The sequence below is a fragment of the Salvelinus alpinus genome, chromosome 18 (assembly GCF_045679555.1).
Source record: "Salvelinus alpinus chromosome 18, SLU_Salpinus.1, whole genome shotgun sequence".
Classification (NCBI taxonomy): domain Eukaryota; kingdom Metazoa; phylum Chordata; class Actinopteri; order Salmoniformes; family Salmonidae; genus Salvelinus; species Salvelinus alpinus.
Window position 1 is genome coordinate 92,096 of NC_092103.1, and position 13,175 is coordinate 105,270.

Consider the following 13,175-nt stretch of genomic DNA (forward strand, 5'->3'; position numbering starts at 1 on the left):
TCCCCAGGCGAGTACTCCATCGGGACGGCTTCTGTCTGGGAGGTTGGGCGGCCAGAGGGCATACCCAGTGCTGAAGTAGATATCCAGCCTAGTTCATCCTAAAACAGACTTTATGGGTTTAACCACCCCCTGGGAAGCGCATAGACATCTCAACTCCCCCTCTGATGGACCCCCCCTTACACCCCAGACGAACACTACCACCAGTACTATCATCGTCAAAAGACTATACAACTCTTTCACTAATTAAAAAACATATATGAATAGTTGTTAATTATTTGCAGGCAAGATTGTCATAAAGGGCTTTTTCATGTGTCCAAACTGAGTTAGTTGGTACAATGGATCTTAATGCACATACTTAGCTTGATTATACTGTATGTGACAACCTACTGTGGAGACAGACATGCTAGTGTGTTCAGCTCTTAGACAACATTCCCTCTACACACATGCTGAGACATAGGACTGTTCTGGTCCTATTTGTATCTATTACGTGTGTCTTTGGCCCCTTACGTAAGTGTGTTAGTGTGTAAAAGAGCGTAGCACTTCGGGAGCTCAGCTCACTTGTTTATACTAGTGTATATGGCTCCTCGGTGTTCCCGTACAGATACTGAAGGTACTGTAGCGCTGATGTGTGTGGAGTATCAGTAGTGCAATGCCTGCTGTGTTCACTCTCCCTCATTCAGATGTGCTCAGGTGTGATGTGGGGTCCAGCAGAGGCAATAGGAGTGACTGTCACGCCTCGCTACCCTAGGAGTTTAGAAGTTTGAGTGTTGGAATGTTCTTTAGATATTTATAAAATGTTGCTGCCTACCAACACCTCATTATCATGCACAAAGGTCTTAAGTCTCAACTAGGCTTCCTCTCCCAACTGAGTTTAGAAGCAGGCCTTTAGAGGAACAAGGAGTGAGCTGGGATTCAGGGGCCTCATTTATAAACCGTGCGTGCATACAATATACCCCAAAATGTGCATGCGGCAGTTTTCACGATCAAGTTGGCATTTCTAAAAATGTAACGTGATGTGAGAATGTGCTCAGCTCCCCGTTTAGACCATGCGTAAGCACATCTACTAGTGGCTGAAATATTGTATTGCAAGCTGGCAAGTAAGTATTTTGTGCAAATGGGGGATATGATGAAAAGCTTATTCATAAAAAAACTAAAAACAGGACAACATTAACACAAATGCAGCCATTAGTGAGAAGAGCAAAATTCTTTATTTAATCTAAAATAAACATTTGAATCTTTCTATTTTCATAACCATTGCAGAATAAATTTCTCACCTTTTCTAGCCGTAATAGGTTCATATTCCCGAAGTAGCCATACAACAAATTAGCATGTGCATCTCATTTAATTGGACCTAGGAGCCTAGTAAATAGATAGGCTATGTATTAAGTTGTGCAATCCCATAGGCAGTGCGGTTAATAATATAGCCTACAGTCAAATTTAAAAGGGGAACAGTTTCTTTTACATTGAAGTAGGCCTATGTATGCTACTGTAATAAAAAAAAGTTGGTAGCCTTCCTTAGACAATTTTTCAGAATTCACGGCCAGTCCCATCATATTTAGGTGAAAAGTCGATGCAAAACATTGAATTTAAAAGTTCTGCTGACAGGTCCACAATTTGCTATTTGTTTTCTCTTTCATAAACTGTATTGGAACATTCTGCCAACACAGTAGTTTATGTAAAATATTTGAGTAAGGGTAAGCTATTGTATTGCTGTGAGATAGAAGCACAACATTGCCAATTTAATCCGAGCCTATACTAAGGCACGACATTGTTTCTATCTATTGATAAACAAAATATTGAAAATGTATCTAATTTGCACTTTAGTGTGAGCTGTAGCATTTAGCCTACTTTTAAAGTGTTTTCAAAATATAGGCTACAATCAACCTTGCAGACATCAGGCACTCGCTATAGGCAACATGCATGTTTAGTTTGAATAACTGCAAAACATTTTTCCCACAGAAATGTGATCAAAATTGCAATTGCCCATTTTAGATACTGCCATGGCCTAATTCAAAATTATACAGCAAATAAAGGGTGTTATTGTCACCATAAAAGTTGAATGGAGGTGTTTTCCAAGCAGAGTTTTAATGCGTGCAGTTTTACAACCGGTCCGATTTATAAACAGGAAACAATCATGCATATATAGGGTGTGCACCAAATGTATGAATCTAAATATTTTTGTACTCCCGCTGAATTTTCAGAAATGTGTCTCATGTGGAAATGTGTGAACAGTTATAAATGAGGCCCCAGGACTATATCGGTCAAGTCTCAGATGACACCCTATTTCCTATATAGTGCACAACTAAGTGGCTCAGGTCAAAAGTAGTGCACTTTATAGGGAATAGTCATGGTGTCATTTGACTACAATTTTGAAATGTCATTAATCTATCCAAATATTTATCTGATCGATTGTATTTATGAGCTATAGTCATGAGCAAAAGTGTGGAGAGCAACTATTGTTTTCGCTGATTTAGCTTTGAAATGTCATTAATAGATGATATAATACCTGGATTCACGTTTGTATCGGCTGCTTCTGCAGATTAACTAGCCCATCATTAAATACATCTGTGAAAGGAGAGCAAATTTGACTCAAAACTGCCATTTTCCTTTTCTTTCTTTTTTGCTGTTGCTTTTGTCAATTTTGTTATCCAAAATTCCTTGCTTCCCCTTTGTGTTCTTGACTTTGTTTCTGTGTTGAACACCCAATTATTTTTTCCAAAGGTCCCCTTTTTGTCTGAGAAAAGCTGTTGATTTTTCCTGTTTTAGAATTCAACCCTGTAAAATGGTAATAAAGATATCTTTGCGCTCTTTAGCACTTTGAAAGAATGTTTAATTTTGTTTTATGTCTAGTGAAGGGTGCATTCTATTCTAATTAGTATCCAAGGATCATCATGGAGTGTCGTGTTTTATCTACATATCAAAATACATTTCCTATTCACACATTATTGCAGTACATCCCAACAGTGTCTGAATATGGAATATTATCATCTTTGTGTAATGTTACTGAATTCATTTTTATTATTGAGTGAAGTACAAACAAATATCCCCAAAACTACCAGTGGGCCTAAAATGTGTGCAATATCAAGTCTGTTGGCATCACTGTGGCACTACAGATGTAGTTTCTGCAGGATGAAAGTATTTTGGACCAGCACTACCTATCCCTCATTGACAACTCTGGCAAGTAGAACAATCCAATCAACCCCGACAGTGGTCAAATTCTCCTATAGCATTGGAAGCAACAACAAAAAAAGACTATAGGCCTGTTCCATTCTCCACTCCTGAAGTCTGCAGTCTAAAGGAGCATTTGCATGTATATTTCAAGGAGTGTAGGGTGCCTGGTTTTATTTTTAGCAAGTGTGTGAGGGCGTCGCAGCACACTTCACTGGCTCATTTTCCCCTTCCTGTCCAATCATGAGTGTGGCCTTAACTAAAGTGCATTGCACTCCGAAACAAGTCACTGACAAGTGTTGGGAGTTAGAGTGAGAAAAATATCAGGAAGCGCCACTTAGAATGCAGTATATACATACACCCCTTCATGGCAGCTATGATTCTGTGGGTTAGTGGCACATAAATGTTCTTGTTTTCTTCAGCTGAAATGTCACAGTATTTGGGCCAACTTCATTTGGATTTGGTGATTTCTTTGTCCTCTTGGATCCAAAGGCTTTCCTGTAAAAATCCCCAAATAAATGTAGTTAGAATCTATAGGCTAACAAAGCTAGATTGTAATTCATGTGTATATGGGAGTTTTTGACATTGCACAACAGAAAGGCTGGGATAAACTACCTCCGCATCAGCATTCTTTTAATCGGCTTAATCTACCAACCAATTATCTCCCACAGCACCTTCCTCCTAACTTGGCAGGTGTAATACAAATGCCTGGAACTAGATCCCCCCCCCCCCCACATTCTGCTCTTGTTGACGAGAGTAACAAAACTGTCGATGTTCTTTTCTGCAGTGTTCAACCAATCCAGTAAAATGGAGTGTCGCCTTGTTAACGTCTGAAAGCGAGAGTCACAGGCTCTCTCTTCAATTTCCCTTGAAAACCGGAGCATATGGTTGTTTTATGACAGTGCTGAGGCTACCCTCCCCCATAAGTGTCTTACCTCCAAATAATTTACTCAGTAAGGTCACTCCCACTAAGGCCAATTTTGAATCGTTGATATCCCAGGCTTATAATATGTGCTGTGCGCAATAGCCTGGGGATAAGGTTAAATGTAGTTTTTAGTTTTGTGCTCTGTGGACACATACTTGATGAAATAGTGTCTTATAAGACCATATGGGCGGGGCACTAATTAGTGTACCAAACAATCAATATGTTGACGTGGGTAGTTTCGGTTGAAGGTTACCAGCGCTGCTTGTGCTTTTTGAACGGCTTCCTCCAACATGGCGCGGTCGCTCAGCATCTGTCTGAGAGCGGCAGGGTCCATCTCCAAAAGCATGCCTACGAGACAGAGTCCTTCTCAATTCTAACCATCACAGACCACTAAAATGGTTTATGAAAGACGGCATTAGCAGTATCTGTGATATTACAGTTCACTCAATGAGACATTTCGTTCTAGAGACTTATGTTTAAACAGTTTAGTGGTAAAGCTGCCACCATATTGCTTTTCCGCCTTACAGATCTGCAAATATTGAAGGGCCAAAGGGTGAGTGGGGATCAAATTGGGACTGGCTAGTGGCAGGGCTAACCTGTAATGTCATTTGAGTGCACTGCGTTCATCTCCTTCACCAGTAGAAACAGCCTCTCTTCCAGCCTCTCAGTGTCATCGGCATCTGATGAGTCACTCGCATCTGTCTCTTCCACACCCAGCCTACAGCAAAACGGGGTAGGGGGAACATAACACGCCATGAATATCGTTAAAAAAACTGCACATTATAGGCTAAGTATCCCACACGTTATGGCCTGCGACTAGAGAGGTGTTAGATATTATTCTGGTATCACCATGTGTTTACTATTGGATGTACAATAATGACACCATAAAATGGATGGATAATGTTATATTACTGTATAAGTGAGGAACGCCGTCTTAGCCTTCTGTGTCAGGTTTCTAGGCTCTCCTTTCGAGACCAATGGCCCATTCAGAAACAACCCCTAGTCCTGTATCCTCAAGGCTTTTAGGTAGATCTGAGTGTGGATACGGTAGGTGTAACCAATATGGCGGAAAAATATAATTAGTTCATCAGTGGCTACTAACATATACCTACCCAACTCTAGGGTAATATGGGATGTATTTGGACAGGGCCTCAGTCTGCTTGACTGACAGATCTAAAATGAATGACGGCCATTAACAGAAAGTAGCCTCATCAGTCTAGTTTCCATCCATTCAGAGGTTCATCAGCGTTGTGTCTGGATATACAAACAAAGTCCTTCATAATATCTTTCTTCCCCACAATGATGTCCAGCTCCACACTCACTCCTGCAGTGTCTTCAAGGCCAGGTTCACCTGCTCCTCCAGTAGTGAGGGTTCTGAGAGAAGATGCAGCACCACTTCTTTATGCTGCTCCAGTAGCATGCCTGGAGTGGCACATGTTAGGGAAGCATTATAAGCTGTTGGTTCATAAAGGATCAGCCTGCGCTTGCACTGTGTGGATTCGCATTGTATACGGCAGGGGTCAGCAACAGGTGGCCAGCAAGTGATTTTCTTGGTCCCAAACATATTTTTGTAATAAAAATGGAATGTTTTAAATAAAACAGAATTTTAGTTTTAGATCAAAAAATACTAAAATCACCAGGAATTCAGCAAAAATCAGGTCCAACAAAAATAGTCCCGCAGCTGAATCTAGTTGCCTACACCTGGTATTTGTTAACACCTAATAATAATAATTTGGGGGGTGCCTATATTTGTCCAGTTAAGCACTTGTAGAAGGGTGTAATGGAAATGTATTTCTTGCATATCCAACTCCCCCTGAAATACACGCAGGGAGTGAGTGTCTCACAACCAGTTGTTTGCCATTGGAGGAGATTTAAGGAATTAATTTATGCAGAGCCTAACTCAGGTTGTCGACCTTTTCGGTCAAGCAGAAAAGTGTCAAACTTTGTGTGTTGCTTTTTTGGCAAGATTTCTTCTCTCAATGAGACTAATCTGGTCAAATAAGGATTAAGTAAATAAAATAAATCATACGTTTGGAGGGAGGAGAGATGATTGGCTTACTGATCAGTAGGTTGATTACCAGTGATTTTCTGTGTGTGTTCAGTGTTGTAGATGTCCACTAGCTCAAACAGCTGTTCCCCAAGCGAGTCAGAAGAGGCAGATGCTTCATCTTCCTCCTTTGACATCCTTGTATTGCTGACAGGACAGAAGTCATGGAGAGATCATAGTTAGTTCAGGTCTAGTCTCACATGGCCATCCTTCCAAATCCGTCTCATTGACTAGACTACGAGAAGCCTGGGCTCTGGAGGTTAGTTAAGATCAAACTCAACCAAATTGTGACACAGAAACTCACATGGGGCGGAGTTCAACCCGAGTTGCATGTGTAAATGCATGTGTAAAAGCATGTGTAAAAGCATGTGTAAATGGAGCGCAATTCCCTTTTTATTAACTTTTCTCTCTACATTCAGCCTCATTTACTGCCTTTAAAAACACTTTGTTTGGGGTGGAGATCAAATAAATGAAGGTGTGGCGGAGGTGTCTACAGATCAGGGTATGTGAGCAGAGTTGAGTGGTTAGAAATCCAACCACTCCGGGCTTTTTCCAACCACTTAGCTAAAAACCACTCTGTACTCACAGGAAAAAAGCTGCAGCTCCAAATATGCTTAATTAATTAAAATCACAATTTCACACCCATCTATTTTTACGACAACCTGGACCTACCATTTGGTTTTGAAGTATTGAAACCAAACCATATAATTTGAATGAAAAGTATTTGAATAAACATGAAAAAGGCGAATGTAAGACTTGCACATAATTTCAAATAGGCTACATGTCATATTAAACAGCATAAATAGGTCAGGGGTGAAATGGTTACTGGTTTCACGATAAAATTCCCTGACAATTAGTGTTACCGTTTCAAATTTTAATTATCATTAAAACCGTGTTTGCTTACCACGGTTTGAAAATCTCACGGTAAATACTGTCCAGCATCAACCAAAGTTAGCAACAGTCTGATGCAGGCGCAGCATGCAACGTGGGTTTTGTTTTGTGTGAAAACATGGCGGAAGGAAGTGACAGCGCTCGGGAGATTTTTCAGCCTTCTAAGAGGACCAAATCTGGACCAAAAAGTGTGGTTGAATTTTGGGTTTTACAAGAGTGCTGAGGGGAACTTAATCGAAGATGGTCACCCTGTCTGCAGAACATGCAAAAAATGGGGCATCACTTCAAATTATTTTTTATATTTTACTAGGCAAGTCAGCTAAGAACAAATTCTTATTTACAATGACGGCCTACCAAAAGGCAAAAGGCCTCCTGCGAGGACAGGGGCCTGGGCTTTAAAAAATATATATATATAAATATAGGACAAAACACACATTACAACAAGAGAGACAACACAACACTGAGGAAATGTTCTTTCTTTCCAAGAACTCTCCAGAATGGTTCTGTAATCTGTTTGGATATAAGGCCTAATGCCCTATTTTTATTTAATTTATTTACATTTATTTAACTAGGCAAGTCAGTTAAGAACAAATTCTTATTTACAATGACGGCCTACCAAAAGACAAAAGGCCTCCTGTGGGGACGGGGGCTGGGATTAAAAATGTGAAAATAAATATAGAACAAAGCACACATCACAACAAGAGAGACAACACAACACTACATAAAGAGAGACCTAAGACAACAATGATGTTACCATTGCCCTTGATTCTAAGCAATATTGTGCCGCTATTTTTATTGACTTGGCCAAAGCTTTTGATACGGTAGATCATTCTATTCTTGTGGCCCAGCTAAGGAGTAATGGTGTCTCTGAGGGGTCTTTGGCATGGTTTGCTAACTACTTCTCTCAAAGAGTGCAGTGAATAAAGTCAGAGAATCTGCTATCTCAGCCACTGCCTGTCACCAAGGGAGTACCCCAAGGCTCCAATCGCTCCTTTTTCACCCCAGCTGCCAAACTAACTCTGATTCAGATGACCATCCTAACCATGCTAGATTACAGAGACATAATTTATAGTTTGGCAGGTAAGGGTGCTCTTGAGCGGCTAGATGTTCTTTACCATTCGGCCATCAGATTTGCCACCAATGCTATTTATAGGACACATCACTGCACTCTATACTCCTCTGTAAACTGGTCATCTCTGTATTCCCATCGCAAGACTCACTGGCTGATGCTTATTTATAAAACCCTCTTAGGCCTCAATCCCCCCCTATCTAAATAATCTACTGCGGCCCTCATCCTCCACATACAACACCCGTTCTGCCAGTCACATTCTGTTAAAGGTCCCCAAAGCCCACACGTCGCTCCTCTTTTCAGTTTGCTGCAGCTAGTGACTGGAACGAGCTGCAACAAACACTCAAACTGGACAGTTTTATCTCAATCTCTTCATTCAAAGACTCAATCATGGACACTCTTACTGACAGTTGTAGCTGCTTTGTGTGATGTATTGTTGTCTCTACCTTCTTGCCCTTTGTGTTGTTGTCTGTGCCCAATAATGTTTGCACCATGTTTTGTGTTGCTACCATGTTGTTGTTATGTTGTGTTGCTACCATGCTATTTTGTCATATGTTGCTGCTTTGCCATGTTGTTGTCTTAGGTCTCTCTTTATGTAGTGTTGTCTCTCTTGTTGTGATGTGTGTTTTATCCTATATTTTTTTTCAAATTTTTAATCCCAGCCCCCGTCCCCGCAGGAGGCCTTTTGTCTTTTGGTAGGCCGTCATTGTAAATAAGAATTTGTTCTTAACTGACTTGCCTAGTTAAATCAATGTAAATAAATAAAATACAAATAGGGCATTTTCCTAGTTAATACATTGTCACATTCATCAACCAGCTAGGTACTGGAATTCACAATAAGTATTATTATTTGGCATTGTGACATTGAACAATGAGCTGGGAATAGAACGTTCAGAAGGTGAGTTGGTGCCACGGTGCTCAATATAACTAATAGGTGCTGACAGGTTGAAAAATGCCCTAAAAAAGGCCCGTTTTTTCACGATTACTTCAAGACTACGGCAAGCAGTTGGGACAGATGGTAATATTATGAAATTGGGCTCCACAGCGGACATAATGAACAAGTTTTTATTTGAAAAAATGCGTAGTTAAATATGTAATGTCCAGCCTATTTAAGCAAGACTCCGGTCTCTTAACAAAACTCCTCCGATCAGAAGATACTATCGTTAATAGGCGCTAAAGTAGTTAACGCTAGCGTCTAAGAATGTGGTATTATCAGTCTTACCTGGGGCCCTGAGGTAGTTGCAGAGCTCGGAGGGCTTTCTCAAGGGCCTCTGTCAGCATAGCTTCATCCTGCTGCATCCGAGTCAGGACAGGACCAGGTAGTTCCAGCAACATGCCTCCGACCCAATTACAATGCCATCTCAATATACCATGAAACAATGTTGTAAAATGTAATCTACTACCTAGCTATAACATATTGGTAGTAATGCATATGCCTACATAGCTGCGTAATGCTTTGCCATTTGAATGTGAGTGTAAATGTAAAACGTTATGGGTGACTCACCTGTGAGTTTCCCGGCGATCTCAGCGTGCTTGGGGTAAATTAAATCGTACAGTTGTTCGCCAAGTACCTCGAGATCTTCCTCATCCTCCATGATGATGTGATGTTTGACTGGTTATTCGCTGCTGTTGTTTACAATGCTAACCTGACATGTTCTATTGTCTGATTCGTTTTTCGACTTACAAGTTCATATTTGAGACCTCGAACGAAAAGTACAGAGGTAGCTAGCTAACTAACTATCTTCAAAAGCTGCAAGACGGGTGGGTATAATTTGTGGAACGTTCCAACAGGAATCCGTTCCAAAAACTCCGTAAATATCAAGGTTGCCAACAAAAAACGCATACAGTCGTATAACAGTAGAATGACATACCGGGTAGGGAGTGAGCTATGTAATTACGTTTTTCACTCACCACGTTTATTCGGAAAAATGTCTCTTCGTTCTGCTAGCCTCCACCATTTCTCGTTCGTTGGTTTAGTTATTATTTCCGGTGTTCCTGCATTTGCCGGTGAACTCTGTTGCGCCTCAATTAGGGAATCGCTGTGGTTGAAATGTAACTAATGACCGCTAGTCCCAGTATTTTTGTAGCTAGGTGGCTTGTACACAATTGTTACCGATGATACTGTATATACCTACTCTTACTACAGAAACATGCATTTTGCCAAGTTCTCTCTGTGTTAATCCTGTTTCCCAAATATAGCAGGTAACTTGTGTCTGTCGATGTTGTTGAGTTCATCTTGCCTAGTTAAATAAAGATTAAATAAATTAGAACATTTAAAATATATACTTTGACCTATTTCAGGTAACCCCAAGATGCTTGATTCACTACACCTGCTTTTGAATAACTTTCCAGTCGTTTTTGCTTTACATTGCGACTTTTGAACGTCTGTTTATTGGATATATATATTAGTGTCTAATAAAAAAGAGCAACGTATGTAAAGCATCCTATCTGTTTTAAGGTTATAGTGTGTGTGTATATGTGTGTGTAGTGTAGGTCCTCTTGATGTCCACTAGGTGTCAGCACAGCTTCAATAATGTCACACCAGGTTCACAACATGTTTTCATGTGTCACAAATCAAATTGTATTTGTCACATGCGCCGAATACTACATGTGTAGACCTTGCAGTGAAATGCTGAAATTAAGCCCTTAACCAACAATTTAGTTGTAAGAAAAATAAGAAATAAAAGTAACAAATAATTAAAGATCAGCAGTAAAATAAAAACAGCGAGCCTATATACATGGGGTACCGGTACAGAGTCAATGTGTCGGGGCACCTGTTAGTCGAGGTAATTGAGGTGTTCCTTTCAAGTCCAGTGGTGTAAATTACTTAACAAAAATGTATTTAAACTACTCCACTACATTCCGTTTATATCTTTTTTTTTTTGTATCTGTACTTTTACTCTTTCTGTTTCTTTAGAACATTATATTTTACTTCACCACATTTCTAAAGAAAATAATATTTTTTTTACTCCATACAGTTTCCCTGGCACCCAAAAGTACTTTTTGCATTTTGAATGCTAAGCCGGACAGGAAAATGGTCCAATTCACACACTTATCAAGAGAACATCCCTACTGCCTCTGATCTAGCAGACTCACTAAACACATGCTTCGTTTGTAAATTATGAGTGTTCCCATGGCTATTTCTTAAATAAAAATACAAGAGAATTGTGCTGTCTGGTTGGCTTAATATATGGAAGGTCAAATCATTTATACTTTTACCACTGATACTTAAGTATCTTTTAGCAATGACATTTACTTAGTATTTTACTGGGTGACTTTTACTTGAGACATTTTCTATTAACATATCTTTACTTTTACTCAAGTATGACAATTGGGTACTTTTTCAACCACTGTTCAAGACGTTTAGCACCCAATATCCAACATTCACTTGGTGGCTTGAAGTAGGAGTGCTGAACTAGGATCTGTTTAGCATTTGTGAGTAGAATGAATAACATTACTTTGACGGGGGGAGGGGGGTAGTGATTCCAGTTCAGCACTCTTAGCCTGAGACATTTCATAAATGCGTACAGAGGAGCACTTTTTTACAATCAGCTTTGCCTAGATCATTCTGACTCAGTTGTCTCTGGAATGAGATTATATGGACAGGGGTGGGTTTGATCATAGATCAGCACTCCTACTCAACACCAGTTGCTGTACCCTAACATTTTATAATCCAATTTCCCTTGCTGTCTATGTCCTTCCGGAACCCCACCTCAACATTGTTCTGTCAAGGCAACAAAAGCAAGTTGGCATGCTCTTGAAAGGAATTTAACTCACAACCTCTCCTTTGGGAATTCACCACCATAACTACTACTACAACTATTTTTAAACTATCTTAACATGTGGCTTTCTTCAGGGGGACCAAGACTAGGAACACCTTTGAATGGTCTACAAAGAATGGCCCCAGGTAAAAGTTGGCTTTTGCAGAGTATGGTTGTATTGTTACTCCACAGCATAGTATGTTATCACAACTCTATTGAAATTACATTTGAAACAAGGTGTCACTTCATTCTTGCTATTTGATGGGAACTAGCCCCTTTTCCCCTACATACCTCTTGTTTGCTCTTTCAGGCCCACAAAGGCAACACGAAAGAAGTTGCTACATTAACTGTTTCTCTGGGATTTGAACTCTCAAACTCTGGCTTGGGGAGCATCCACCATGGTTCGGGAAGTAGACGTCATAACCACTACTCTAGCAGACAGACATAGACTAAATATTAAGGGGTACATGAAAATGCACACATCAAAGACAACATTTCAGAGGTTGGAGAATGGCGTGGGGGCTTGTACTTCTTGGGTCCACCAACCGTTCCTCAATCTTCTTCTGATGACTACAAGCATAGATTATGAATCTTCAAAACCTACACTATAGGATGGATGTGTTTAGGAACGGGGGACGAAATTCAAAAGGGACGTGTTTCCAATTACCAGCAAATAAACCCTAGAAATGTTATTTAAAAATCTTAATATTGGAACTTTGTCACTTCATTTGCCTACTACTGTCTATAAGCTATCATGACATGTGGGTTTTTTCTTGGGGACAAGGTATCGGAACGCTTTTGAATGGTCTACAAAGCATGCCCCCAGGTCAAAGTTGGCTTTTTGCAGACATTGTTACTCCACGACATAGTATGTTATCACAAGTCTATTAAAAGGACATTCTATACAAGGTGTCACTTCAGTCCTTCTATTTGATGGGAAATAGCCCCTACCCCCCTACACACCTCAAGTTAGCTCTTTCATGCCAACAAAAGGCAACATCAGAAATGTCTCTCTAAAAATTGCTCTCCTCAGATTTGAACTCTCAATCTCTGGTATGGGGAGCAAACACCATAACCACTACTCTACCAGACAGACAGAGAATAATTGTTAAGGTCTACTTCAAAATGCACACATCAAAGACAACATTTCAGAGGTTGGAGAATGGCGTGGGGGCTTGTACTTCTTGGGTCCACCAACCGTTCCTCAATCTTCTTCTGATGACTACAAACATAGATTATGAATCTTCAAAACCTACACTATAGGATGGATGTGTTTAGGAACGGGGGACGAAATTCAAAAGGGACGTGTTTCCA

At 40.2% G+C, this 13,175-nt stretch overlaps 2 protein-coding genes across 8 annotated transcripts in view; one reads left to right on the forward strand and one right to left on the reverse strand.

Annotated features, from left to right (window-relative positions):
- sec16a (SEC16 homolog A, endoplasmic reticulum export factor) overlaps positions 1–2,812 on the forward strand; it is an 80,098-nt gene extending 77,286 nt beyond the window's left edge. For all 5 annotated transcript variants that reach the window (XM_071351579.1, XM_071351578.1, XM_071351580.1 and 2 more), the window contains one exon: positions 8–2,812. In XM_071351579.1, the coding sequence (XP_071207680.1) occupies positions 8–79 (72 nt within the window). In that variant the 3' untranslated portion in view covers positions 80–2,812. The remainder of the gene's footprint in view (positions 1–7) is intronic.
- Positions 1,186–10,446, reverse strand: LOC139544463 (uncharacterized). 3 transcript variants are annotated; one of them, XM_071351586.1, is made up of 7 exons: positions 9,605–10,445; positions 9,323–9,460; positions 6,172–6,287; positions 5,416–5,515; positions 4,690–4,811; positions 4,347–4,441; positions 1,186–3,666 (listed from the first exon to the last, which is right to left on the reverse strand). In XM_071351586.1, the coding sequence occupies exons 2-7, from the start codon at positions 9,433–9,435 to the stop codon at positions 3,619–3,621; spliced, it is 594 nt and encodes a 197-aa protein (XP_071207687.1). In that variant the 5' UTR covers positions 9,436–9,460; positions 9,605–10,445; the 3' UTR covers positions 1,186–3,618. The 3 variants fall into 3 exon arrangements, with proteins under 3 accessions (XP_071207687.1, XP_071207685.1, XP_071207686.1); XM_071351584.1 differs by having other exon boundaries at positions 9,323–9,437; positions 9,605–10,443; XM_071351585.1 differs by lacking the exon at positions 5,416–5,515 and having other exon boundaries at positions 6,153–6,287; positions 9,323–9,437; positions 9,605–10,446.
- Positions 10,447–13,175: the final 2,729 nt, after the last annotated feature.

Excerpts from the sequence above, each read along its gene's own strand:
- LOC139544463 (XM_071351584.1), bottom strand. The coding sequence starts at position 9,695 with ATGGAGGATGAGGAAGATCTCGAGGTACTTGGCGAACAACTGTACGAT. Across the intron at positions 6,288-9,322 it reads CAACTACCTCAGGGCCCCAG|CAATACAAGGATGTCAAAGG; the intron begins GTAAGACTGATA and ends CTGTCCTGTCAG. Across the intron at positions 3,667-4,346 it reads AAAAAGCACAAGCAGCGCTG|GAAAGCCTTTGGATCCAAGA; the intron begins GTAACCTTCAAC and ends GGATTTTTACAG.